The 24988-nt window shown below is 47.5% G+C and overlaps 1 protein-coding gene across 3 annotated transcripts in view; it reads right to left on the bottom strand.

Annotated features, from left to right (window-relative positions):
* The window catches only part of Sh3gl3 (SH3 domain containing GRB2 like 3, endophilin A3), a 131718-nt gene that overhangs the window by 4359 nt on the left and 102371 nt on the right, over nt 1-24988 (bottom strand). For all 3 annotated transcript variants that reach the window (XM_052713887.1, XM_052713889.1, XM_052713888.1), the window contains 2 exons: nt 20096-20199; nt 18927-19036 (listed from right to left, as the gene is read on the bottom strand). In XM_052713887.1, the coding sequence (XP_052569847.1) occupies nt 18927-19036; nt 20096-20199 (214 nt within the window). The remainder of the gene's footprint in view (nt 1-18926; nt 19037-20095; nt 20200-24988) is intronic.

The following is a 24988-nucleotide window of genomic DNA, read 5'->3' on the forward strand; positions in this document are numbered from 1 at the left end:
AGTAGAACTTCTGTAAGAGATTGTATTCCTTCCTCACCAAATCTTTGGGGTTCACAAAGAGTAAACAAGAGGGAAAGCCAGAGAAAAAGAATGGGAATGGATTTGGGTATTCCTGTGGTTGGTCAAGGATGACTCCCAGACCTGTTAAAGCAGGCCTAGAAATGTAGGTTGTCTTTTTAACACTTCCAGATCTTGCCAACCTGGTGGAGGGGGACTGAGGAGCACCAGCATCACAGCCTTCCCTGAGTCCACAGTTGGGTTTGAAGTGTGCTGCTGGGGGAAGAGAAAGCCACAGTGATGAGGCCTCTCCATCTGCTGAGAGGCAGCCCCCTCCCTCTGGGTGACCTGTAGGCTGACCAGCCCCTCGAAATCTGGGTCTATCTTCACAGTGACATCCTGGCCCTTCTGGATGTTCACAGCACTTGGACGGCTCCTTCCAGGAGAGACCTCACCCCACCCTGAGTCAGTAAATTCTTTTTGTTATAATGATGGCAGCCAGGGAGACAGATGTAAATGCTGGGGCTTACTTTCATTGTTTTAAGTTGTAAAAACAAAAACAAAAAAAAAAAATTCAGTGATTTCAAAGCACTAGGGAACTGAGTGTCCCACAGAGAATTTTCCATCTTTTCCTTTGGTCACACAGTGCTTAAGGTGGGCAGGGTTACACACTGAGATCTTGGGGCTGTGAGTCAAAGTGAGCGTCGCTGCAGGACAGCTGCTTCAGTGTGGCTGGTAAAATCCATCAGGCTCTTTCCATGGTTCTGCCACTAGTGGATTCTCCTGAGGTGGGACAGTGGCTCAGAAAGCATCTCCTCACACACACCGTCCAGGCACAAGGCAGGTAGGAAGGCTTGCACAACCCCCCCACTCCCAACACACACCCCTTTCTAAAGATATCAAGCCAGAAAGAAACACCAATGTTCCAGAGCCCAAACCATGGCCTGTCTCACTCTAGGTCACCTTCCACACAACCTGTGATGCTGCTGAGACACTGTGTGGGTTATCACACCCACTGTGAGGCTCCCTATCTGGTTTTCTCCTCTACTTACTCTACCTGCAGTGACCAAAACACACTCTAAGTAGGAGACAGTTGTCCAAGCCAACTTGGAAGTGTATACATGCACACGCTCATACACATACACACACACACACACACACAAACATACATACATACATACATACATACACACATACACACACACACACACACACACACACACACACACACACACACACACGCATCTGAACTCATCAGGAGACAGACACATGACTCACTTCTCACTTCATTCATTATAGGCAAGGGCCACTGCCCTGTTGCCCACTTTGATATTCCCTGAGAGGCAGTGGCCAGGACTCACATCACACTGCACCAGCAAAGAGACACTAGATACGGTGCGTCTCATGAGAGCACCGGGAAGAAAGACTCCATGAAGGAGCTCCCTGCCCGATCCTGGGGACCTTTGCACTCTTTCTGCACTGCCTTGATACCAAGCACGCTCCTTGGATGGAGAGACATTTGTCGATGAACACCAATCAGAACTTGGGCTAGCCTGAACCACCCTCGTGGCAGTACAACATTCTGGAATAGTTACTAATACATTTTTCATTCTGGGTCACTTTTCTTACCGGGGGTCCTCAACCAGGTAAGCCTCCCTAGAGGGAGCGCAGAGCCTGCCCATGAACCAAGTGCGCCGTGCGTAGCTTGTAAGTTCTAAACGTTGCCATTTCAGTTGTGAAACACTGTGACAGTCAAAGCTTTCAGGCTTCTGTGCCGGAGACCAGGCACATTTTGTAAGATGTAAGAAACAGGCAGACTCTGGTTCGAAAGGACCAGGGCTTGAAGACCTTAGAGCCTAGAGATTTTACTCAATCCATGGAGATGGAGGGGTTGTTTCTTGCTACTTAAAAAAAAGATAGAAGAACTTCCCAGAGGGGGAAGGACCTGGAGAGAGAAGACAGTGGCCCACAGCATGGAAACATCTCCTTGATTACACCCAGAGGATGACGTCAGCCCTACTTCTCACTGGAACTCTGGGTCAAAGCAGGTTCCCAAAGTGCTCTGAGCCAGGGAAAATGTGGTGTAATGAAACCAAAGAGGGGCTTGAGGTAACCGCCACTGTTCCCCACAAAATGTGGACAGATCCCCCAAGTGCTGGTAGGAGTGAGGCAGGCCTGGGGGTCCACAGGCAAAACATCACAGATGCTCAGCACACACAGACCTCAGAGGTGGGACTGGAGCACGAGACATCAGCAGACCAGCCCTGGAGCCAGGCTAGCTGCGGAAGCAAGCATCCACACACGCAGCTCTCAGTCTCCATCAACTCCCACGTGCATTTGGACAACAGCTTGGGATGGACAAGGGGACGAGGACACAGCTAAGGAAAGCCACCAGCTCCAAGAAGGGATTCATCTCTCAATCAACTACAGTTATTTCCTGACCCCAGTGAGTAATAAATGGGCCGTCTATGCTTTTCATTGGAAGAGAATGAATTACCTTGAAATGGCAAGATTACATTTTTTTCCATTAAAAGAAATGGAAAAAAGATTAATCTTTTTTTTTTCTCTTTCCATTTTTGGCAAACAGTGGAAATGGAAAAAAGATCAAGCTGTTTCCGCTGCTGGTCTAAATGGAGACTCATAGCAAGCCTAGCTAGAGAAATAAAATTTCTGCCCACCTGAGAGAAAGTGGCTGGGCCTTCCAGGACACAAAATCCACGTCACGGAAGATGGAACTTGCAGCCAGCCAAGACAATCTCTGCTTCCTCAGTGTTTGAAATACCCATCTGAAAGATGCCTAAGTGCTTGGTTTCCCACTGCCAGACGTTAAGCACCTTCCCACAAAACTCCTGGCAGGAAAGCGGCTCTCCCAGCCAGCATCCCATCCCTGTCTCTGTGGTCTCAGAGCCCTGAGCCCCCCTCCACTCCTGCTTTTGAAGCAGTTGTTGGTATCTAGAACCATGGATAAGAGGGGCACATGGTTTGTTACGGGCTAGCACAAACCCGTGTGCTCTAGATCAGGGAGCAGACACCCAGGACCCCATGGGGTCCACTGGGGGAGGCCACAGCACCTCCCACCCACCCTCAGGAGGCCATGTTTATTTTTCTCTTACTTCTCAGACCTGGCCTTAATGTAACATGAGAGGAGAGGTAGGAAACACAGTCTGTCTTTGTGGACAGAGAGAAGAGAGCATTCCTCTTAAATATTTATTATTCAAGCTCTGCTCTACACCTTATGGAAGGGAGAGAGAGGGAGGGAGGGAGGGAGAGAGAGAGGGAGAGAGAGAGAGAGTTTTCTATCAGCCACACACAATAGAGACAGAAACCATATTCTTCCTAAACCAAACTCCGTTTCCCTCTTGGCTATGATGTGGTCCACTTTCTAACAATAGAGGGTCCCATCTTAACCTCAGGAAAATTCTTCCCAGTACACATCCTTCAACCTCATCCTCGTTTGCCCAAGTTCCTACTCAAAAGTGTCACTGGCATACACAAATTTTGACTTTTTTCCGTGTAGTAGCCATCCAATCCCATAATGCCTCATCTTACCCAGCTGCAATCCTCCTCGGTGTTAGTATTTACCTTGTGTGCGGCAACAGTCACACCTCAGCCTCAGAGACAAGGGATTTCATTCAATGACTAGTTACTACCGTTTCCCTCCCATGTTAGGGACAGAGAAGGCAGTGTTGAGTTGTGACCCCCGCCCGGGGCAGAGGCCACTTTGAGGACCACTCTAACTTGTACATCTCCAGGTAGCAGTGGGAAGCTTTATCCCCTCTCCACGCCTCAGCTGACCTCAACTCCTCTCTCTCTCTCTGAGCCTATCCCTGCCCTTCAGCTGAGCTTGGACGCTCAGTCGAACATGAACACGTCCCAGGGAGCTCCCAGGCCCAGGAAAGCTGAGAACATCCTCCTCTGCCTGAACCCTACCCACCCTCTAGGGATGTCCTTCCTCCTGTGCCTCGAGTCTGCCATCTGAAACACACCCACTCCCTAGACACCAGCATCCTGGGCACTGTACCAGAGCCCAGTGCCTGGTTTGTTCTCCCTCGCTCCCTCCCCCACTCCCCTTCCTTAGGCTGGGGAGCTGTTCTCAAATGCTGATTCCACACTTGACTTTGAGGGAGACTAAGGCTGAAGGGGTGGTGAGCAGGGGACGCTCTCTTCCCAAGCAGGAAAACTTGAAGCTCTTCCATCAGGCCTGATCTTGACTATCTTTCAGACCACCAAAGGGGTTTCCAAAACTCTCTCTCATTTGCTGGCCTTGACTCCGGGAATCTCAAGACTCGGGAAGCACTCTGTCCAAACACCATGAATGAAGGCACCCTTGATCTCCTTCACACACACCTACTTTCTGGGAGTCCGGCGGGGGTGGAGGGGGGGGATAGAGGCACCCCCTGTCAGCACAAGGCATGGGGTCTCCAGGAAGCTACTGACCTGTCTTTTAGTAAATGCCCCACACTGTTGTGTCTTTTGAGATTTTGTTCCCACGTTTTGTTTGTTTAAAAAAATATAGCTTTTTTCTTGCCTCCCTTGTAGCCGGGGTTGCGACCTGTCTGTCATTTTTTCCCGCTGCCAGTGGACCTTCCCGAAGCAGTCCCTCGGGCCCTTCTACTCTGCTGCCTTCAGTCTGTGGTAGGCTGGGAAATCAGACAACCGATTATGTAGTATCAACAGTGGCTGTGTTGTGGGCAGAGTACCGTGCCCAGCACCTCTAAGTTACAGGCTTTAACTTTATCCTTAGAACAGCTTTACCCCGGCTGCACAGAGGACAACATCGGGACCCAGAAGCACAAAGTGACAGAGATGGGACTATAGTTCCCTCCGCACCCAGAACCCCCTCCACCCTTCTTGGCTGCAGCTGGGGGAGGGGCAAGGGCACAACTTCTTCCCATTCTCTTCCTTTTCTCACATCCAAACACTCAACAGTGTTGCCTTACTTCTTAAGTGACACCTAAGGGCTACCAAGGCTCAGAGGAGGAGCCTGGCTAATAGAGAGGATCAGCGTTTCAATGGGGGTATGAAACCCAAGTGTCCTGGAAGTTGTTTCCACAAGACAGTCACCCTAAGATCTGACCATGCCTGAAGAATTTGACTCAGTAGTTTATCTCCTAACCATGTTGGGGCAAAACCACATCTCGACATTTCTTCCTCTTCTCTCCCCTTTTCTTCTCTGCCCGCCACCTCACTGTCTCCCCTCACTGGTCTTCCCCCTCCTCCACTTGTCTCCAGGCCAAGCTGGCCTCAAGCTTCCTAGGTAGCTGAGAACGACCTTAAACGTCTGATGCTCTGGACTCTACCTCCCAGATTCTGGGATTATAACAACACATCACTAGGCCCAGTTAACACAGTACTGGGGATCCAGCCCAGGGCTTCATGCTAGCCAGACATGCGCTCTGCCAACTGAGCTCCATAACCCAGCCCCAAAAGCTGATTTCTAACTCGGGCTCTTTCACAGCAGTCAAGCGTGTGCTCTAGGCCAGACACCATGCTCAACCTGTACCAAACTATTTCTTTTGAGTTAGAAGGTGCATATTCGGTTCAGGCTTTCTTGCTCCAAAACTTATAATCTCAAAGTTTAGTTCTAAATTCTTTTGAGGTGAATACTTTTCCCATAGCAGACTAAGATGTAACACTGGTGTATAAACTCAGACACACACACAATTTTGTTCTCACCATGTCGAAATTACAATTTGTATTCATCAGACTAGATAGAAACTAGCAGTTCCTAGGCCCCAGCTCTGGGCTAGATCATCAGAGTCTCAATTTCCTTGAAGCCCTGCCCCAACCTCTAGCCTGTCCCCCCCCACAGCTAGCCTTAAACGCTCTGTGCTGACCCTCTGAACCTCCCAAATACTGGGATTATACAACTTAAAATTTAAGTCTTAATCTATGATGGCTACATCGCAAACTGCTAAGTAAAGTCTATAATTTTTTTTTTTTTAGAAATAACAGCCCATTATTTGTTACAACAGGTGATTTATTGAAATTGTTAATGGGGGGGGATGCAAGTTTATTCGTTATCATCATAGAAATAAGCCATGCGATTTGTTTTAACCTTACACCAACCGTGCACCATCCACACAGGTCGTCACTTGTGGTTAATTAAAAAAAAAAAAAAAAAAAGCCTGTGCCCCATTGTGACAAAGGCCAGCACTGTCTACTGGGGTGACTGGTGCAGAGTCTATGGCAGTGCTGGCCCCTTTGGTTACCCCGCCTGGTGACCCCCTCAACTAGCACCATGCCAAGACATGGGGAATGGGAAAGATATGGCTGTCACCAGAGGTGGCTTTCTGGGGACTGCTATAGGGACCAGCTGACAGATGGCCCTGGGCGGAGCTACCTCTTGCTCTGTACAGCATGGCTTAGTCACTAATACTAGAAAATCAAAAGACTCTGCACAAATATAGGACTCCAGGTGTTCCTCTAAGAATCATCAGGACTGGCCCGGCCATCCTGGGCTCTCATTCTCCATGAAAGGGAAGTGCCAGAGGTCACCCCTTCAGGGGTGTCATTGTATGAATTCATAGAGTCCCCTGGAACTGTGCTATACAGCCGCCCTGCTCATAATCCCCAGAGACAATGGACTTCTACACTGTTTTTTTTTTTATTAACATCTATATTAATATTTGGATTATGATGTTTGAAATGTCAGCTTATAGCTTAGCCATGTTGTTATAAAATACATAGACAGCTATAAGATATTCTGCATTTGAGATAATATAACACAGCCATTTCCACCAAGTTCTATTGAAATCCCCAAAGCTGGGTGAGAGGCTATGTATTATGGCTCTCAGGAACTTCTGTGGCAGAGCATGTAGACGAATTCTGGGAAACTAGTGTGTACAGTGAGGAAGCCTTTCCCTTCCAGTGCCTCCTTCAGCTTGGAAAACAGGAAAGGGCTTCGGATCCTTCCTCATGGCAGCAGCTCCTGACTCCTGACTGACAAACATAATAGTTTACAATTTACTTACATTATAATAATGACTTCTCACTATCGGAAATATTAGATGCTCAACCTGACAACGTTTAAGATGTTAAGGATGCCGAGAGCTCAGAGACCACGTAACAGACACAGCCTTCAGAGCTCAGGGCACCGAGCACAGGAAGCCCAGTGCCTTTATTCCACACAAGCCCAGATCCGTCTGGAGACGCCAAGAAACCTACCCAGAGTTAGCCCTAATTGCTGGAATCTGAACCACACTGTGGGACCCCTGTGCCCTTGTTGATCTCACCCTTGCAATGACATGAGTCAGGGCCACTACCAGGAGCTGCAGAAATGGCTGTGGAGGAAATGGGTGACAAACCTGCTCCCTGAACGAACTCCATCCTCAGGACTCTGTGAAATTTTAATTTCCTCTTCGGAAATTTAGGTCAATAAACGTGCATGCTCCTACTGCAAAGTGCATGTCTCTTTTAACTTGGAGGCCCTGCCTTCCCCTGTTGAATACATGTTTATTTTGCAACGTAATCCCAGGAGATTGGCACCCATGAGAGGAATGACTGGGGCTCTCAAAGCTATTTCTGAGCAGCCTGTAAAGTGTCAAGAAATTTATAAAAGTCTCTTTTATACCTAACGAGAAGTAAAATGTCTTAACACAAGTCATCTGAGAGATTTATTTTGCCTGTTCTGACTGCCCATGGCACACATCTGTTAACGACCCTCAGCCTTCTCTACACGTGAAGCGGATCTCAGGGCGGGCAGGGCCTGTTAACCCTTAGCTGTCACAACAGAACCTTCAGGAATCTCCAGTGGAGAAGGAAAAAGAAAGCTTCGTGAATAGAAGCCACCGAAACCCCAAAGCGTAAGTGTATGAGGCTGAGACGGGGAAGCCTGAGCCTGTGTCTGGGGTGTGTACTGTTCTTTTCCCAAATGCCTCTCTCCTAATGTCTGCCCTTGAATTTGTACTCAAGCCTTCCTCTAACGCCTACAACACTGCTAAAACATATACCCAGTGAAGGTCAAATACAGCCTGCTCGATTTTAATGTAGAGTAAGTGACAACCCAGAGCCCCACACGAGGTCCCAGGGGTGGGGAAGGTTCTGGAACACAGGTCTCAAGTGTTTTCTAACCCATGATCTTCTGAGAACTGCCCAGGTACAGAGTTCTGTGGTGGTATTGTGTTCCCCGAAATATTGTGCACGCTAATAAACTTATCTGGGGTCAGAGAACAGAACAGCCACAATATTAAACAGAGGATAGGCAGTGGTAGCACACGCCTTTAATCCTAGCATTCCAGAGGCAGAGATCTACCTGGATCTCTGTGTGTTCAAGGCCACACTGGAAACAGCCAAGCATGGTGACACACACCTTTAATCCTAGCACTCCAGAGGCAGAGATCTACCTGGATCTCTGTGTGTGTTCAAGGATACAGCCAAGCATGGTGACTCACGCCTTTAATACCAGGAAGTGAGCCTTTAATCCCAGGAAGTGATGGCAGAAAGCAGAAAGGTATATAAGGCGTGAATACCAGGAACTAGTCTGGTTAAACTTTGGGCCTGGTTAAGCTTTCAGGCTTTCGAGAAGCAGTTCAGCTGAGATTCATTCTGGATGAGGACTCAGAGGCATCCAGTCTGAGGAAACAGGATCAGCTGAGGAACTGTCGAGGTGAGAAAGCTGTGGCTTGTTCTGCTTCTCTGATCTTCCAGCGTTCACCCCAATACCTGGCTCCAGGTTTGTTTTTATTAAGACTCTTTAAGATTCATGCTACAGAGTTCAGCTCAGGGACTTTCCTCAGCTTCCTTTTCTCCTTGGGGACAAAGGGACTACTTGAGCTGATGAAACACCATGACCATGTGCACGGGGGCTTGGACAGACATGCCTTTCTCCTGGCCAGGGTCTGCACTCCCTCATTCCACGGTACGAGTCCCCTCCTCCACCCTGGCTCACGTCCTTCGCTCTTCTAACTACCTAGCAATGCTATCAGTGATTCTATCTCGGGCCCACGACGTAGTCCGCCTAACTGACCTACATCCTTTCAACGCTCTCTGTCCTTTTTCCTCCTCTAGAAAGAAGAAAGGATGAAGAAAATGTTCTTGGAATCCGTTTCTGGCAGAGTCTTCAGAGCTTTGCTTAAAATTGTTAGTGAAATGCTTGACATTTTTCCTTTCCTTTATAAACATTATGGGCAAATCATTCAGAATCCTAATGGAAAGTAATTTCCCATTAATGCAGGCTGTAAAATGTTCTTTTCTTTTGAAACTCTGCCTGGGAAACAAACAGTGCAGGGCCCTTTTACACTCAAAAATTCCACCTACAAATCAGCAAAGCTCAGTGACAGACGTGCCACAAGGGGACCCCAAGGGAAACTTGAGGAAGTGGCCAGCACAGGCACATGGCCACGGTGGCACCAGGGTGACTCCACAGCCTCGGAGAACTGAGCTTCTGGATACAGCCATCCTAAAAGCCAGCTGGGCATCACCTGCCTTACAGTTTCCTCAGCCGAGGGACAGAGCTACTGGCCAAGGAGAAGGGACAGGAGCTCGGAAGTGCACAGGCTGGGTGAGGAAGCCAAGGGCTCCCTTGTCCTGGCCTGGCTCCCCTCCACCAAGCCAGACGCAGGCGGCATTTGTCCTTGACCAACACATACTGACTGCACACCCCATGATCATGAATCATTGAAACAAATCATTCCCAATGCTCTTAAACATTGTTACACTTGCTAGGATTTCCTCTGTGTGGGGGGGTGGGGGGAGTGGGGGGAAGTGTGTATGCATATACGTGTGCATATGTGTGTGCTTGTGTGTATGTGGTCTATGCATGTCTACATGTGTGTACATGTGTGTCTGTGTGTGTACTTGTGTGCATGTGGTCTGTGCATGTCTAAATGTATGTAGGTGTGTGTACATGGTCTATGCATGTGTATATGTATGTACGTGTGTGTACATGTGTGTTGTGTGTGTGTATATGTGTATGTATGTGTGTGTGTGTGTGTCTGTATGTGGAGATCAGAGATCATTGTCATGTATCTTCTGTCATTCTCTGTCTTAATTTTGGGGCATGGTCTCTCACTGAACCAATGGAGTTCACTGATTCTGCATGACAAGCTAGGCATTCCTCCTGTCTCTACCTTCCCATCCCTGGGCTAACGGGTGCACACTGCTACACCTGTGTTTTCATGTGGACACAGAAGATCTGAATCCGGGTCCTCGCACCAGCATGGCAAGCATTTTACCAAAACTGAGCCATCGCTCCATCCCCGAGTATCCCTTCTTAATGGTATAAACAAGGACATCTGCAAGGGAAGGTACCTATTACTGCTACGTACTGACTGTGTGACCTACAGAGAACTCCCACTTGATCCCCGAGTCCCCTTACTTATGTGTAAGATGGGGTCCATCAGTATCAGAGCTGCATGTATCTAGTAGACTATCTAACCCGGTGCCACACTGCAGTGTAGCGGCGAACATCATTACTAGTTACCATGGTTTTGTTCCCATCGTCACTCTCGGTGACATTAGCATGAGGAAGAAAGGAGGCCCATGCACAAAGCAACAGAGACGACACCGGCATACTGCAGACCTCCAATGCTGGGGACCCTGTACCTTTTCCTGACATTTCATTCAGATGCTTTATTCCTCACAGAACTCCTGTCTCCACACTGCCAGTCTGAGACTGGGACCAAAGGAAGCCAGGTCCATCTCACAGCCAGTAAGAGATGGTGTTCTGGGTGAACCTCATCCCAGGTCCTGGAATTCTGTCTCCAAGAACAAAGCCCTAGCCGGGTGCATGCTGTAAGGGAGGAAGGCAAGGCCAGAACTAGCTGGATGGCTGGGATTGGCTTTATCCAAAGATAATACCCTGGAGGTGAAAGGTGGGATTGTACTCATTTTTCAAAGTTTTAGTTCATTTGTTTATATCCACCACTTTTCTAAACAGAAAGCTTGAAATGGCTTCTAGAAAAATCTGTATTCAGAGTAAAGATTCATTTCAGGCCCAAACTAGGCAAATTATAAAATGTATAAAACTATACATTTCATCCAAATAACCAGAGTTCTGAGACAGGGAGGCAGGCACCACTAACAGATGACTGGGGTAAGAGACATACTCTGGGACTGGCCCAGCAAAGCAGGATGCAGGTTATCCCCAGCAGACAGCCAAGGGGCAGTGTGCTTCCCAGCAGCCAGAGAAAGTGGTGATGCTTAACAGTATGCACGACTTCCTTAAAGCGGCCATGACAATTCTTCAAAGCCACTGACTTTCCCAATGGGGGATTTGCATTTATGCAAATATGTGTTGTTGAAATACAATGTTAAAGATGTCTTCAAAACAGATGAATACTGCCCACAGCATAGCTCAGCCTACGTGCATCTGTGTTTATGACCATGCCGTCATGGGAACCACTTAACTTTTTCTTTTCTATTGCACTTCACACCTAACCGTGGTTCTGTATAATCCATACATCACGACATTTGAATAGACACACAGTATCTCACTTAATCTGCCAAAACCTACTTATCATTGTCCAACTATCAACAAAGTGTCTACAGATAAATAACCAGCCACCAGGTTGTTCCCATATACAATTTCTCAGAGATTATTTACCAGGTATACAAGAATACTCTGTGCTTAAATTATTCCTTTAGGATGTGTTTCTGGGAGTGAACCACTCAAGTGCACAGACACTTGAAAGGCAACTACACGATTTCCCAGTGAGTCATGTCAGGGGTTGGCAAACTGTTGGCCGGATAACGTAGGAATGAAACCCAGTTATCGCTCATTCACTCATCTATGGACATGTTCGACTATCTAACAATGAAGTGCAGTAGTTGTTACAGAGACCACACGGCCCTGTAGAGACCATAAGTCTAACATATTTACTGTCTGGCCCTCTACCAAAATGTCTGCCCACACCTAAGTGATTCTAACGTATGACTCCACAGCGCTTGTGAGATTGCGCCCAAGTGCCACATTTGAACAGAAATGGAGTCTGCAGCCCCCAACAGAAGGCCGTGAGTGACAGAACAGGCACTTTCTTCCACTAACTTTCTAGTATATGCAGGAGGGAGTTGTACTCTGTCTACCCAACTCTTCTTCCTCTTCCTCTTCCATGGTGATAAAATTAAAGGTAAGATCTGGATCTCCAGCTGCATGTGTCATGTGACTAAGCCCTGGCCAGTGGGATGGGAGGGAGGTGATGTGAGCGAGTCACTTACGCTCAATTCTTTAAAGGGAAACTCTATACCTAGACTTCCATCCTTCATTTCTTGAGTCTCTTGGAAAAGGTGGCTACTATTACCTCAGTGTAGAAACTGTTACCAGAGCTGGGCATTGGCACAATAAAACCTGCAGCCAGAGACAGTGACTCAGAGGGCAGCAATGGTGAGAATGTGTGTGTGACAGGTATGAGTGCCTGTGATGCCTGTGAGGTCACAGCAGAGCATCTGGTCCACGTTTTACGTGTGACAACCTTGAAAGCAGACCACAGACCAGGAGCTCTAAAAAAGGAGGTGGGTAAAACTAAGTGCTCATGCGTATTAGTTACTCCCTGTAGAAGGTGGAGAGCTAGCATAAGAAGGCTGAGAATGACCGGGTCTGTGAGAAAAGATACCAGGAAAGAGCGGAGGTTGAGAGCCGGGTGCTAGGAAAGCTATCTGCTTCAAGAGCCCTAAAGAACTGAAGGGAGCCGGGCGGTGGTGGTGCACGCCTTTAATCCCAGCACTCGGGAGGCAGAGGCAGGCGGATCTCTGTGAGTTCGAGGCCAGTCTGGTCTACAGAGCGAGATCCAGGAAAGGCACAAAGCTACACAGAGAAACCCTGTCTTGAAAAACCAAAAAAAAAAAAAAAAAAAAAAAAAAAAAAGAACTGAAGGGAAGCAAGCTGCTGTTTCGAATACTTCTCAGAGACCTAACTAACCCAGAGGAACCCAGACATGTGTCAAGGGCTTATGATTTGTCCTTCGTCACTGTTGCTTCAAGTGGCCTCAATCCAACCTCTACAAGCTGAGCAAGGGCAGCAGGGGCCTGACAAGCAGGAAAGATGTCAAGCTGCCTGAGGGGCTGTGTCTAAGAAGGGACCGAGGTTCTGGGCATCCAGGATTGCTGGGAACATACAGGGCAGAAGTTCACTGTGGTTTTGATGGAATCAAACTGTGACAGGCCAAGTGGTGATGACACACACCTTTAATCCCAGCACTTGGAAGGCAGAGGCAGGAGGATCTCTGTGAGTTCAAGGCCAGCCTGGTCTACAGAGTGAGTTCCAGGACAGCCAGAGTGGTTACACAGAGAAACCTTGTCTCGGAAAAAGAAAAGAAAGAAAGAAAAAAAAACCACAAAACTGTGACAAGTGCAAGCTAACCTGGAAATCTCTGTACTATGTAAGCCTCAAGGAGTCACACGGCACAGTATCAACCTAAAAGACAACAACTTCCACGGCCGGTGTCAGATGTGACATTTCTGAGGAAGCACTCCTGGGGCCATCAGGATGTAGGACAGAGAGGAATCGACCTCCCCACCACACACACTCTCACACTCACACACACACACATACACACTCTCTCAAACACACACACACATACACAGGAGAATTGAACAAGAGTTTAATCAAGATGAGTCCTTCACTGCCAGGGTGAGGGGTCCCTGCAATATCTGTTCAGTAAGACTCCATCAGTGTTAGGGAGTTGCACCTGCTGTATATTTCTGCTTGCTGTGGTTTCAGTCTTGCTATCAATATTGATCTGTACATGTGCCCAAAATTCATCGACTGCAACTTAATTCCCAGTGAGTCTAGGAGCCTTCCCAGCATGATGAGTTCATAAAGACAGCCCTCATTCATGAGGTTAGTGCCCTTACAATATTAAAAGGTCCAGGAGAGCTTATATGCCGTATCCACCATGCATGAATTAGCTAGAAGCTGCCATCTATGACACATGGCCACATACCAGTCACCAAATCAGGTGACGATCCAAAGAGTCTATTAAGCCAAACAATGCATAACCAACGTGGCTGCAGAGGGACTTGGGGAGGCACTATCTGGGGGTTCAGACTTGTATCCTCATGGTGGATGTGTGCCATTTTAGTCATTTAGTGACAGAGAACCGAGAGAAGCAATCTTTAAGGTGGACAGTTTGCTTCGGCTGGTAGTCTCAGAGGTTTCCTTTCCTGGCCCATTTGTCCCAGGGGTGACAGCGCTTCACAGTAGGTGACAAACCGAAAAAGACTGGGGGTCTTAATGTCCCCATCAAGGGTGTGCCCCAGCGTGAGCTCAGTCCACTAGGTCCCAACTGTTAACGGCTCCACCCGCTCAGCAGTGCTGCGGCCTGGAGGCCACGCCTCTAATACAGGTGCCTCCGGGCAAGATCCAGGATCCAAACTGCCACAGTAGAGAGAGGTACGACAGCTTTGGACCCCAGACCTGCCAATCACCAGAACATCTCCTTCCTACGTCTCCCACTCTCAGGCGTTTGGTGACAGCAGCATGGACAAGCTCAGACACCACTGTGAGGAGGTGCTTAGACACTCCATTTCCTAAGCTGCTTTGTCCTTCTTGGTGGCTGTGACCAGAATGTGCGTGTCACTGCTTGCTGGCTTAAGAGGACACGTGTGCTCTCTCTCCCTGTCCTCCTGGCTGGAGTCGTAACGAGCAAGGCAGCAACCTGGGGGAAAATGGCCAGGACGGCAGAGCGTCCCTCAGCTAAAGCCTCTGAGTGAGTCGGTGGGTGGGAAACACCCTCCTTTGGAATTGTTCTCCCCAGTCATTGTACAACATGCAAGCCTTGTGATGTTGCATGTGGTAGTCTTTTGTTTGTTTGTTTGTTTAATGGAATCTAGTGTGAGCCTGATAACATCATCTCCACAGAACTTGTCTGAGAATGATACTCTCAATGTTTCTTAATGAGGTAAATGCCACTTAGATCATGAAAGGTGACACTGCTAGGAACACTGCATTTTCCTTTTTCTCGTGTGTGTGTGTGTGTGTGTGTGTGTGTGTGTGTGTGTGTGTGTGTGTGTGTGTGTATGATGTAAATGCATGTGTGTACGTGTGTGTATGCATGTTCTCATGGGTGTGAATACCCCTGGGGGTGCATGTACACACCTGTATGTATGCCAGTGGAGGCCAGAGCTGTCCACCTTGTATTTGGAGGCAGGGTCTCTCATGTGAACCCAGATCTCACCGATTCAGCTAGTTAGTCTAGCCAGCCAGCTAGCTCCGAAGACCCTGTCTCTGTCACCCAAGGCCTGGGACATTAGGTGGAGATGCCTACCTGGCATTTACATGGATGGCATGGACACTGGAAATTCATACTCCAGCCCTCAGGCTTGCCCAACAAGTGAGCCATCTCCCAGCTCTGGGAACATTATTTTTCTACTAATGACAAATCATTGTTATAGATTATGGAGTAGATGTCTGCACTGAGACTGCAGAACTGTGTCTTTGGTTTTTCATGACACACAGGGGTTGGAGAGATGGTTCAGTGGTTAAGAGCCGTGGCTGTTCTTGCAGAAGACCCAGGTTCAGTTTCCAGTACCTACACAGCAGCACACAACTCTAACTCCAGCCTCTGGGGATTTGATGCCCTCTTTTGGACTTTACAGGCACTGCCTACACATGGAGTACATACACACATTCAGGCAAAACACTCACACGCATAAAATAAAAACAAGTTTTCAAAATTTGATGTGTAGAAGACCACCTGACAGAACTTGCAGACAAACAGCACAGAAGTGCCATGGAGAATCCTGTTGTCATGTTAGTCCAGACCAACCTAGTGTGTGGCACGGACTGACCTGGAGGTGTGAGAGTTTTAAAGAAGTTTGTGGAAACAGCACAAAAGTGTGTGCATCCCTGTGTGTGTGTGTGTGTGTGTGTGTGTGTGAGAGAGAGAGAGAGAGAGAGAGAGAGAGAGAGAGAGCGCCACATCCACTCACTTCCCTGATACTCAGCTTCTACCCACAACAGTTCAGTGGAGATTGTAGCGTCAATGGAAAACAGAGGCAGGCGCATACACAGCACAGGAGCAGCAGGAAAAGCAAGAGGGGGCATTTTAAGACTCCCGGTTGAAGGGAGCCATATTTATAATGTGAATATTTATTTTAAATGGTGATAAGTCAAGTGGATGGGCAGAGAGTGTTTGGGAGGCAGAAGGAGTTAAGGCCTCAGCTTCCATATCAGGAAAACATGAGGGGCTCAAAACAAAGTAAGAATGATCCAAACATTTATTCTCAACCATAGAGTTCAACGGCAAACAAGTGGCAAACACAATTGGAAGCGGTTTCTTCTGGGAGCAGGAAATTAGCCTGGGGACTAAAAGGGGGCTGCTGTTTGTCATGGCTGTAACCCTTAAACGCCATTTTCTTTTAAAGCTATATGCAGATTACCCTGATAGTTTTGATTTTTCACTGAAAGAAAAAAACCTATGACAATGTTGGGGGAAACTCAGACCTCAGCTTCTCTGGCCATGTGTGTTCCAAAAAGGCCACCTGGACATCTGGGAGCAAAGCAAATGAATGCCAACCCAAGTCTCACACCTGTGCAAACAGAAGCTCTATGTGGATTGTGGACTTAAGAAGGAGGATGGGAGGAATATCTTCAGCATTGAAGGCAGAGAATGCTCAACATTCCACACCAAATGCATAGTTTATATGAGAAAAAACCTGAAACATAGGACTCTACAATGAAAAGTTCTGATCTGTGAAGAGCTCATAAAAAAATACAAAGAAAAGACACAGAGAGAATACATTGAAAACCATATGCACATCTCAAAGGACTTCTGTTTAGCCTATGGAAAGAACTGACAAAGATCAACAGTAGAAATAGAAATAATTTAATTATAAAATGGGTGAAGATGTGAAGAGATGTTTCATCTGGAAGAACACATGTATCAGGCTTTCTTTTGGGCCACCAACCAGCTCCAAATCATGACACAGAGACTTATTATTAATTATGAATGATCAGCCTTATCTTATACTTGTTCCACTAGCTCTTATAACTTAATTTAACCTGTTTCTCTTCATCTACATTTTGCCTCAGGGCTTTTTACCTTTCTTTCATTCTGTATGTCCTACTCCACGTCTGGCTGGCTGGCAGCTGCCTGGCTGGCTGGCCCCAGGCATCTCTCTCTTTTTCTCCCTCATTCTCTCTTCTCACTCTCTAGCCTAGACTTCTCCTCCTACTTATTCTCTCTGCCCACCAGCCCCACCTATCCCTCTACTGCCTAGCTATTGGCAGTTCAGCTTTTTATTAGACCAATCAGGTGCCTTAGGCAGGCAAGGTAAAACATCAACACATCTTTACATCATTAAACAAATGCAGCATACACAAATGTAACACACATTTACATAGTTAAAGTAATATTCTGAAACAAACAAATGTAACACACATTTACATAGTTAAAGTAATATTCTGAAACAAACAAATGTAACACACCTTTACATAGTTAAAGTAATATTCCATAACAAACACACGCCGTAGACATGCGCATCGTTCTCCACATCGTTATTAATGTGGCTAAAATACAAAGCAGCAGCAAACGCTGGCACAGATGTGGAGAGACAGAGTCGCACACGTTGTTGGTGGGGACATGAGATGGCTCCGCCACTTCGGTGGCTTGACAGTTTCATTGAATTTACAAAAAGAAACCCCAGATGACAAAGACCTAACCTAAATAATAAAGAACAGGTTTTTAAAGTAGTAGAAAAGCAGAGCAGAATAATCCGAGGGACAGGAAAACTTCTCAGCAGGCCACAAAATGTACGAATCATAAACAAAAATATTGATAAAGTTGGCTATACCAAAACAAGAGTGTCTATGTCCCCAAAACAAAATTAAACAAGGCAAATAAAACAAAGCCAAAAGCCCCTCCCAAGGTTTGGGGGTGAGTGGCAAACAGAGGAAGAAAGCTATTACCAACCCATATGTACGATCTCCCACAGATCACAAAGGCAAGGCAAATTTTCTAAGATAAAGCAAATGATGTAACTCAGATAAATAAATGCTAGTGATCAATTAAAACAGAAACGTTCTAATCTAGGGGTTTCAGAATGGTTAAAATGGAGACCAAACACCATTTTTTTACGTAGAAATGCTTGACGAAAATTGAGGTCTGGCACACACCGATATAGCATAGCTATTTTGGAGTGGGCACCATCACTTCAATACCTCCAACCCTTGCTTTCTTGCTGACTCAGCAATTTCATTTCTAGACTGTCTTGCTCAGCTGTATACAGAGGCAGAAAAAGGAGGAAGGGTGGTCACTGTTGCAGTTAATAGGGGCCATGCAAAAGCATGAAGTTGCTAAGCACAGTAAGAGAGACCTATGGACAAAACAGAAACAACTACAGGAAAGAGCAGTGCATTTTGGAAAGAAAACTGTAGAACTATACAGTTGCTTTTGTTTTGTATTTACAAAACAAAAAAAAAAATTAAGACTATGCTACATGTGAAAGACATGTGCCAGCCACAGATAGGACAATATCCATTCTCAGTCATTAGGAGAGGCTTTGTCTAGGGAGGAGACCAGATGCAGCTGGAGATCATAGAGAGACGCCAGGAAAATATACATCATTCGAATTTGCCCTTGGTTTGTTTTACTCCAGATCCTATTTAAAATCTAACCGGACAGTTCTTGAGATGGTGTCAGCCGCATCTCAGGTGCTCAGAGAGCGCTAATTAAGACTTTCTAACAGTTGGGAAGCTATTGTGAAGGTGTTAGCCCTTTAACTATAGACGATAGCAGAGCAGCTATGGTTCTTTAGCCAAGGGACTGTCTGGTGACCAATACTAGAAGACATTAATTAGTACAGGATGGACTTCTTCCCAGTACTGCTTTTCAAAACCTCAACCCCTGACCATTGGAATTGAGAAAGGAGGAAACTCGTCAATCAACCAAAGAAAGTCCATCCGTTTCTGGTGTATTCCCACCAGCAGCCTCACCGAGGATGAGAGCACCTAACTGGAGACCCCACGGGCACACTTCAGATGGCTAACTTACCTGATATCTTTGAGGAAGTGCTGGAGACTCCATTGAGGTCACTAGAACTTGCCGCGTTCACAGGCTTTGACTGGTATTCTCGCTTGGGGATTGCGGAGGAATACGCTATTCTGTAAGACACATGGGAGGCCAAGTCAGACCTCTGTCCCAGACCACAGAGCCTCCACAGGCCTTTGCTTTTCTTGAGGAGGACCCAATGGGAGTGTGGGAGCAAGGATTGTGCACATGGGCTTCTGAGTGCCCGCCCACAGTGTCAGGGACACGACCCAGGAGCAGTTCGTCCATTAAGTTCTAATTGAAATTCATGTGGAAGAATGTCCTTATAATGTCCCTGAGGCTTTAGCAAGCAGACACTGCCCTAGGCTAGCTGCTTTCTTTCTTCTCTGCTGGACAGGGAACCATCCAAATATGCTCACACAACACCTAGAAGGTCATCTGAATGGCCCTCCCCCCACCACCCATAACTACAGCACGGATTGAAGCAAAAATCTCTCCAAATCTATTCATTACTATAATCCTATGTAAAACAATCTTCTGTTATAAAGCCGAGTCAAACACAGGGTAGGTTTAGCCCAATAATTGTATTAATAGGGTTGCTGTGCACACTATAAATGATATTACTGATTTTCAGCAAGTAGGGATTGCATTGATCATGAAAGTCCCGAGGCAGAGAATAGTATTTCTCTGTCATTCCGAAGGTACTATGGACTATTTCAGTGTCTAGAATCAGTCATAGGAACACAGCCTAATAACACTTTTCATGGGCTTCACATAGTTCTGAGCATCACCTGGCTCTCTCTGCACCCCTAGATGTTGGGAATGGAGCCCACACTCCACCTCTCAACAGGAAACAGAGAGTGAACCTTTTGGCAAGTCAAGGAAACCACAGGAGCTATTTCTCAGGCAGGTAAGCCATAATGCTTGTACGCTGTACACAAAAAAAGTTGGGGGGTGGATATTAATAAAAAGAAAAGGGAGAAAAACCACTCCAGCCCTTTACCCAGGTCTGCTCTCTTGTCCCAAGCTACATATGTGTTATCTTAGCCTCATCTCATACCCAACCTGAAAGCCAGCTAGAGAGAATTCCAAACAGAATGGGCAGGAGGGGCTGGGAGACAGATGCCGGCCGCACTCTGCAGCCCCTGCCTAAGCAAGGTGAAGGTGCTTACCGTATCGCTAGCTTTTTCTGCAGCTCCTGGAGGATCTCTGTGGACTGCCTGTGATAGTCTAATGCTGCCTCTACAAACACGGCCAGCTGGCTGACTTGCTCTATCTGTGGCAGAAGCGCAAAGTTAGTCCATGATGGCCAAGAGGCCTTGGGATGGCCAGAGCAAACAGGAAGCCTGGTGACAGCAGCCTAGCTCTGCAGGGCAGCTTGGCAACTGCCTCAGCCCTGGCCCATTCCATCTCATGCCATCTTGGAGCCCCACAATCATGATGAAGGTCACATGCAGGGCTGGAGAGGCTGGGAAAACACTGTTAAATTGATTTGTGGTTATGAATCTGCTGTAACTCTACCAAACACCCTTTTAGATCTTAGATTTTGTTTTTAATGCTCTAAAACTCACGGATCTGAAGATGGCAGGGGTCTTAGTTAGGGTTTCTACTGCTGTGAAGAGACACCCTGACCACAGCAACTCTGTCAAAGGAGAACAGTTCATCGAGGTGGCTCACTTACAGTTCAGAGGTTTAGTCCATTATCCTCATGGCTGGAAGCAAGGCAGCATGCAGGCAGACATGGTGCTAGAGGAGGAGCTGAGAGTTCTAACGCCTTGACTCACAGGCAACAGGAAGTAGCCTGAGGCCACACCTACTCCAACGAAGCCCCACCTCCTAATAGTGTCACTCCCTTTGGGGGGCTATTTTCTTTCCAACCATCACAGTGGGAGAGAGCTCTCCCAACTGTAAGTGAAACCAATGCTTGATAGATAGAGCTTCCTTAGAGAAATGTCTCTGTGAGTGCTTTCTAGTCAAGCCAGACCAAGAAACCAAGTCAATGAAGCCGTGATCAGAGAAAACTGGGGCAACAAGCCAGTCACACCTGCTCCAGGGCAAAGAATTGTCTGTCCCATGTGTTTCTGTTACCACCCAACAAAGCATTTTCCCTGAAACATACAGCACAAAGGGATGAGCTGGGGAGACTCCATTATTCCTCTTTTCCACAAACTGACATGCCCAGAAGATCTGCAGAGCTTGAAGGGGGGCCTGAGAGCTTCCCTGTTTAATCAGTGGGGTTGAAGAACCACTACAGCAAATAAGGATTGTTTATGTCTAGAACCTTCTATAGCAAGGCCCAGAGGACTGCGGTAACTCCCCAACTCATCCACCCCACTCCCAGCCCAAATCTCTGGAACTCCAGATCTGGACAGACATACAAATCAAAACCATGCATGCCAGGCTTCGCCAAAATAGCATTTTCTTCAGTAGCATTCTAACCAGCTTTGGGGTAAAATCTGGCCATTTCCTCATTCTGTTCTGTTTTCTCCCTGCACAGCCAACGGAGGACTTGCCTGCTCCACAGACTCACAGTGCTTTCATGTATTGTCAAGAACTCTTTCAGCTGCCTGCCCTTTACTTTCATCACCCACTTATTTTAAACATGGGTTTAATGTGCGTTTACAACATACATGGATCCCACTCATGCCAGGAATGCACTAGGCACATGACTAAGGAAAGCCCTGGCATTGCACTTACTTTACCATGCTCTGTGGCCAGCAAAGCAGCACTGGCCTTCCATTTCCCAAAACCCAATAAACAAAACAAAGACAGCCTGGCCCCTGCAAAATCCTAAGGATTTCTTAAATTTCACCTCCTTGGCTTCTAAGAACATGGCAGAATCTGCTAAGGAAATAACGCTGCTTCCTGGAAACGCTGGAGCTGCATGCTGGGTGAAAAGCGCTAAGACCTCTCTGTCTTTAGTAATAGTAGTCTGTTTTGGACCCACTCTGAACTAAGCTTGCCATTTGCAAGACTTAAAAGGACACCGAAAGGCAACTAAATGAATAACCCTTATGTACACGGGAGTGGGAGTCACAAACTGCTTCTCTGGAACTGCACCTGGAATCCTACACTTGCTAGCTGACTCTGGGGAGACTTGGATCCCAGAGCCCCTAAATGCTTGGGAGACGGCAGCAGCACTGTGATGATGCCCGCACGCCGTGGGTACCCAGGGAGAGCCCGGAGAAGAGCTGCTAGACTCAATTCCTCCGATTGAATGCAAAGGCAAGTCAGACCCAAACTGGATTGTCTATCACTGTGGGGGACCAGAAGCTTCCAGCCCCTCATCCCCACCCCAGGATGTGAGCTGTGTGCTGGAAACCAGCAGAGACGGCCTCTGATTCCAAGGCTACAACTCAAATTAAATGCCTAGAGAGACAGAGCCATGTGAAAGCAACAAACGCGGGCCCTGCAGAATCCAAAGGCCGTCCAGGTGAAACACATCCTCCAATGGCCACATCAAGGAATTTGAAAAGCTGCCTGTTGATCGCATGTGTGGGCAAAAGCTGGGCTATGCTATGCTATACAGCGAGGACACTTGGCAGACAGTTTAAATCAGGGATCTTGAAATGAGGTGGCATTCTGGGTTTCCAGGGCGGTCCAACACATCTATAGATTGCTTTTGGGCTGAGGATGCAGCACGGCTGGTAGAATGCTGGCCTTGCATGCACTGAGCCCTGGGTTCAAATCCCAGGGTGGCCTAAACAGGAGGTTGTGACAGTAATTCCAGCACCTAAGAGGTGGACCCAGGAGGACAAGGAGTTCAAGGACATCTTCACTGCAGAGCAAGTTCTGAGGCCAGCCTGAACTACGTCAGACTCCATCTCTCTCTCTCTCTCTCTCTCTCTCACACACACACACACACACACACACACACACACACATGCATGTGGCAAATTTTTAAGAGGGAGACAAGAAGCACAGAATCAGAGTGGAAGACAAGACCATCAGAATGGGAGGCTTGAAGACACTCTGCCGCTGATTTTGCAGATGGAGGAAGCCGAGCTAGGGGCTGTGGAGCTAAGGAGGCTGGAAAGGGTGACGACTCAGGCTGCTGCCAACCTGCCCCTCCCCCATGGCCGATTTCCACTCTCCAGACTGGAAGACAACGGACTGATGTTCTTTACGTCACAGTGCTTATGGACCCTCGTTACAGGAGCTATAGAAAATGAACACCACTGCTTTCTTCTCTTCTCCAGCCAAGAGAAATCTAAGGGTGGGCAGCACCGCTAGAGTCTCCATTTCCTGGGGATGGAAGCTGTGGCCTTGAGACTCATGGAGGCAAACTGCCAACTTAGCTCTCCGCTATGCATCCTTGGTCTTCTCTGAGCTGGGCCTGGGAGGCAACAGGCAGTAGGAACTCGACCCCTCCCGTGCGGACAATGAATGCTGCATAAGAACCGTGCACCTATGCGCACATCTAATTCCCCAACCTCTCTCTGGCTGCAAACCAATGCCTAAGTACCAGAATATGAGGCTTCTGGCCCTGGGGGTGGAGGCAGATCAGAAGTGCCAGGGAACTAGAGTCACCATGATCTGTGGAAACCTCAGGGACACTCGCGTGGGAGCTGAACATGAGTCAGGCCATTTGAGCCAACTGCAACGGACCTGGGATTATCCAAAGGAAGAGGGCTCAAGGACTATAGCTTACAAAGGCCTTCCAGCTCAACTGTCTGCAGGAAAGTCACAGAAATGGGCAGCTGAGAAGAAACAGGCTGTGGTACCCCAACCCCAGATGCCTGGGAGCCACAGTATGATTTGCATGAATGGATAAAGAAACGCAAATCTTTGGAAGCGGGCAAGCAGGCCTCTTTCCCAGCTGAAGCCCATGTTTGCTAGGAGGGTCACCTTCTATTTCAAATGGGATAACTCAAGTGACTTCTCACTGTCGTGCTTAAGATCGCTGCTCTTTTGGAGTCCTCGGAGGAACTAGAGGGAATGTCTGGTCATAAACAGAGGTGCTTCTTCCAGTGAATCTGAGTTCGGATCCATGGAGTCCACATTAAAACAACAACAACAACAACAAACCCTGGTTGTAGTGGTGTGTACCTGTAACCCCAGCCCTGGGGAGGTAGAGACAGGAGGACCCCTGGGGCTTGCAGGCAGTCAGTCTAGCTAAATCGGTGATGCAGGAAGACACCCAAAGTCAACCTGTGGCCTCCACCTGTGTACATGTACACACACACACACACAAACACACACAGACACACACACACACAGACACACACACACACACACACACACACACACACACACACACACATGCACAGAGACAGAGAGACAGACAGACATAGAGAGATAGACACACACACACACACACACACACACACACACAAACACGCACAGAGATAGACAGAGACACATGCACACACACACATACACACACACACAGAGATCTAAAAAAAAAATACTTCTCTGGACTCATGGAAAAAAACAAGGAATCTGGAATCTAGTAATTCCATTGGTTCTGTGGATGAAAGGAGGCCTCTGGCTGGGGGATCTGTCAGCTCATGAATGTCACAAGAGCCTGGCCTCTCTGGGCTAGACTAGATATTTTTAAAATGTAATGTGTCTGGTTTCTTCTCAGATCAAAGGCCGGCATTTAATCATGCCAAGTTGTAAGGAATAAACTTCTCAGAGGAGGGTTAAACCTGTGGGTGAGGTGGCATTCCCAAGAAATGGCAATGATTGCTCAGAACCACCCTCCTGCCTGTGCAGCCCTATCTGAGTGTGAACTGTAGTGGGCACATGGCCTTCTCCAAAAGGCAGTCCTCTCTGGGTGCCAGTCACAATCTGGCACAGAAGGAGTCAGTCATGGGCCTGGCCCTCCAAGATCCCTGGGAATCAAGAGAGCCAAAACCACTCCTGGGCTGAAATGGCTGCCTGAGGAGTAATGGAGTCACTTGGCCTCAACTAAGAAGTGAGATCCTCCTGGCCTTGAATCCAGCTCTTTCCAACAATATCAGCAAAGACTGCAATGTGGGGTGAAAGGCCACTCTCCCCTCTTTTACCATTCCCAAATCTTCCTGAAATAGATGAGTAAATCAATGTGACATTTGTCTAGG

This window comes from Peromyscus californicus, unplaced genomic scaffold (assembly GCF_007827085.1).
Source record: "Peromyscus californicus insignis strain IS unplaced genomic scaffold, ASM782708v3 Scaffold_4__1_contigs__length_199733344, whole genome shotgun sequence".
Lineage (NCBI taxonomy): Eukaryota > Metazoa > Chordata > Mammalia > Rodentia > Cricetidae > Peromyscus > Peromyscus californicus.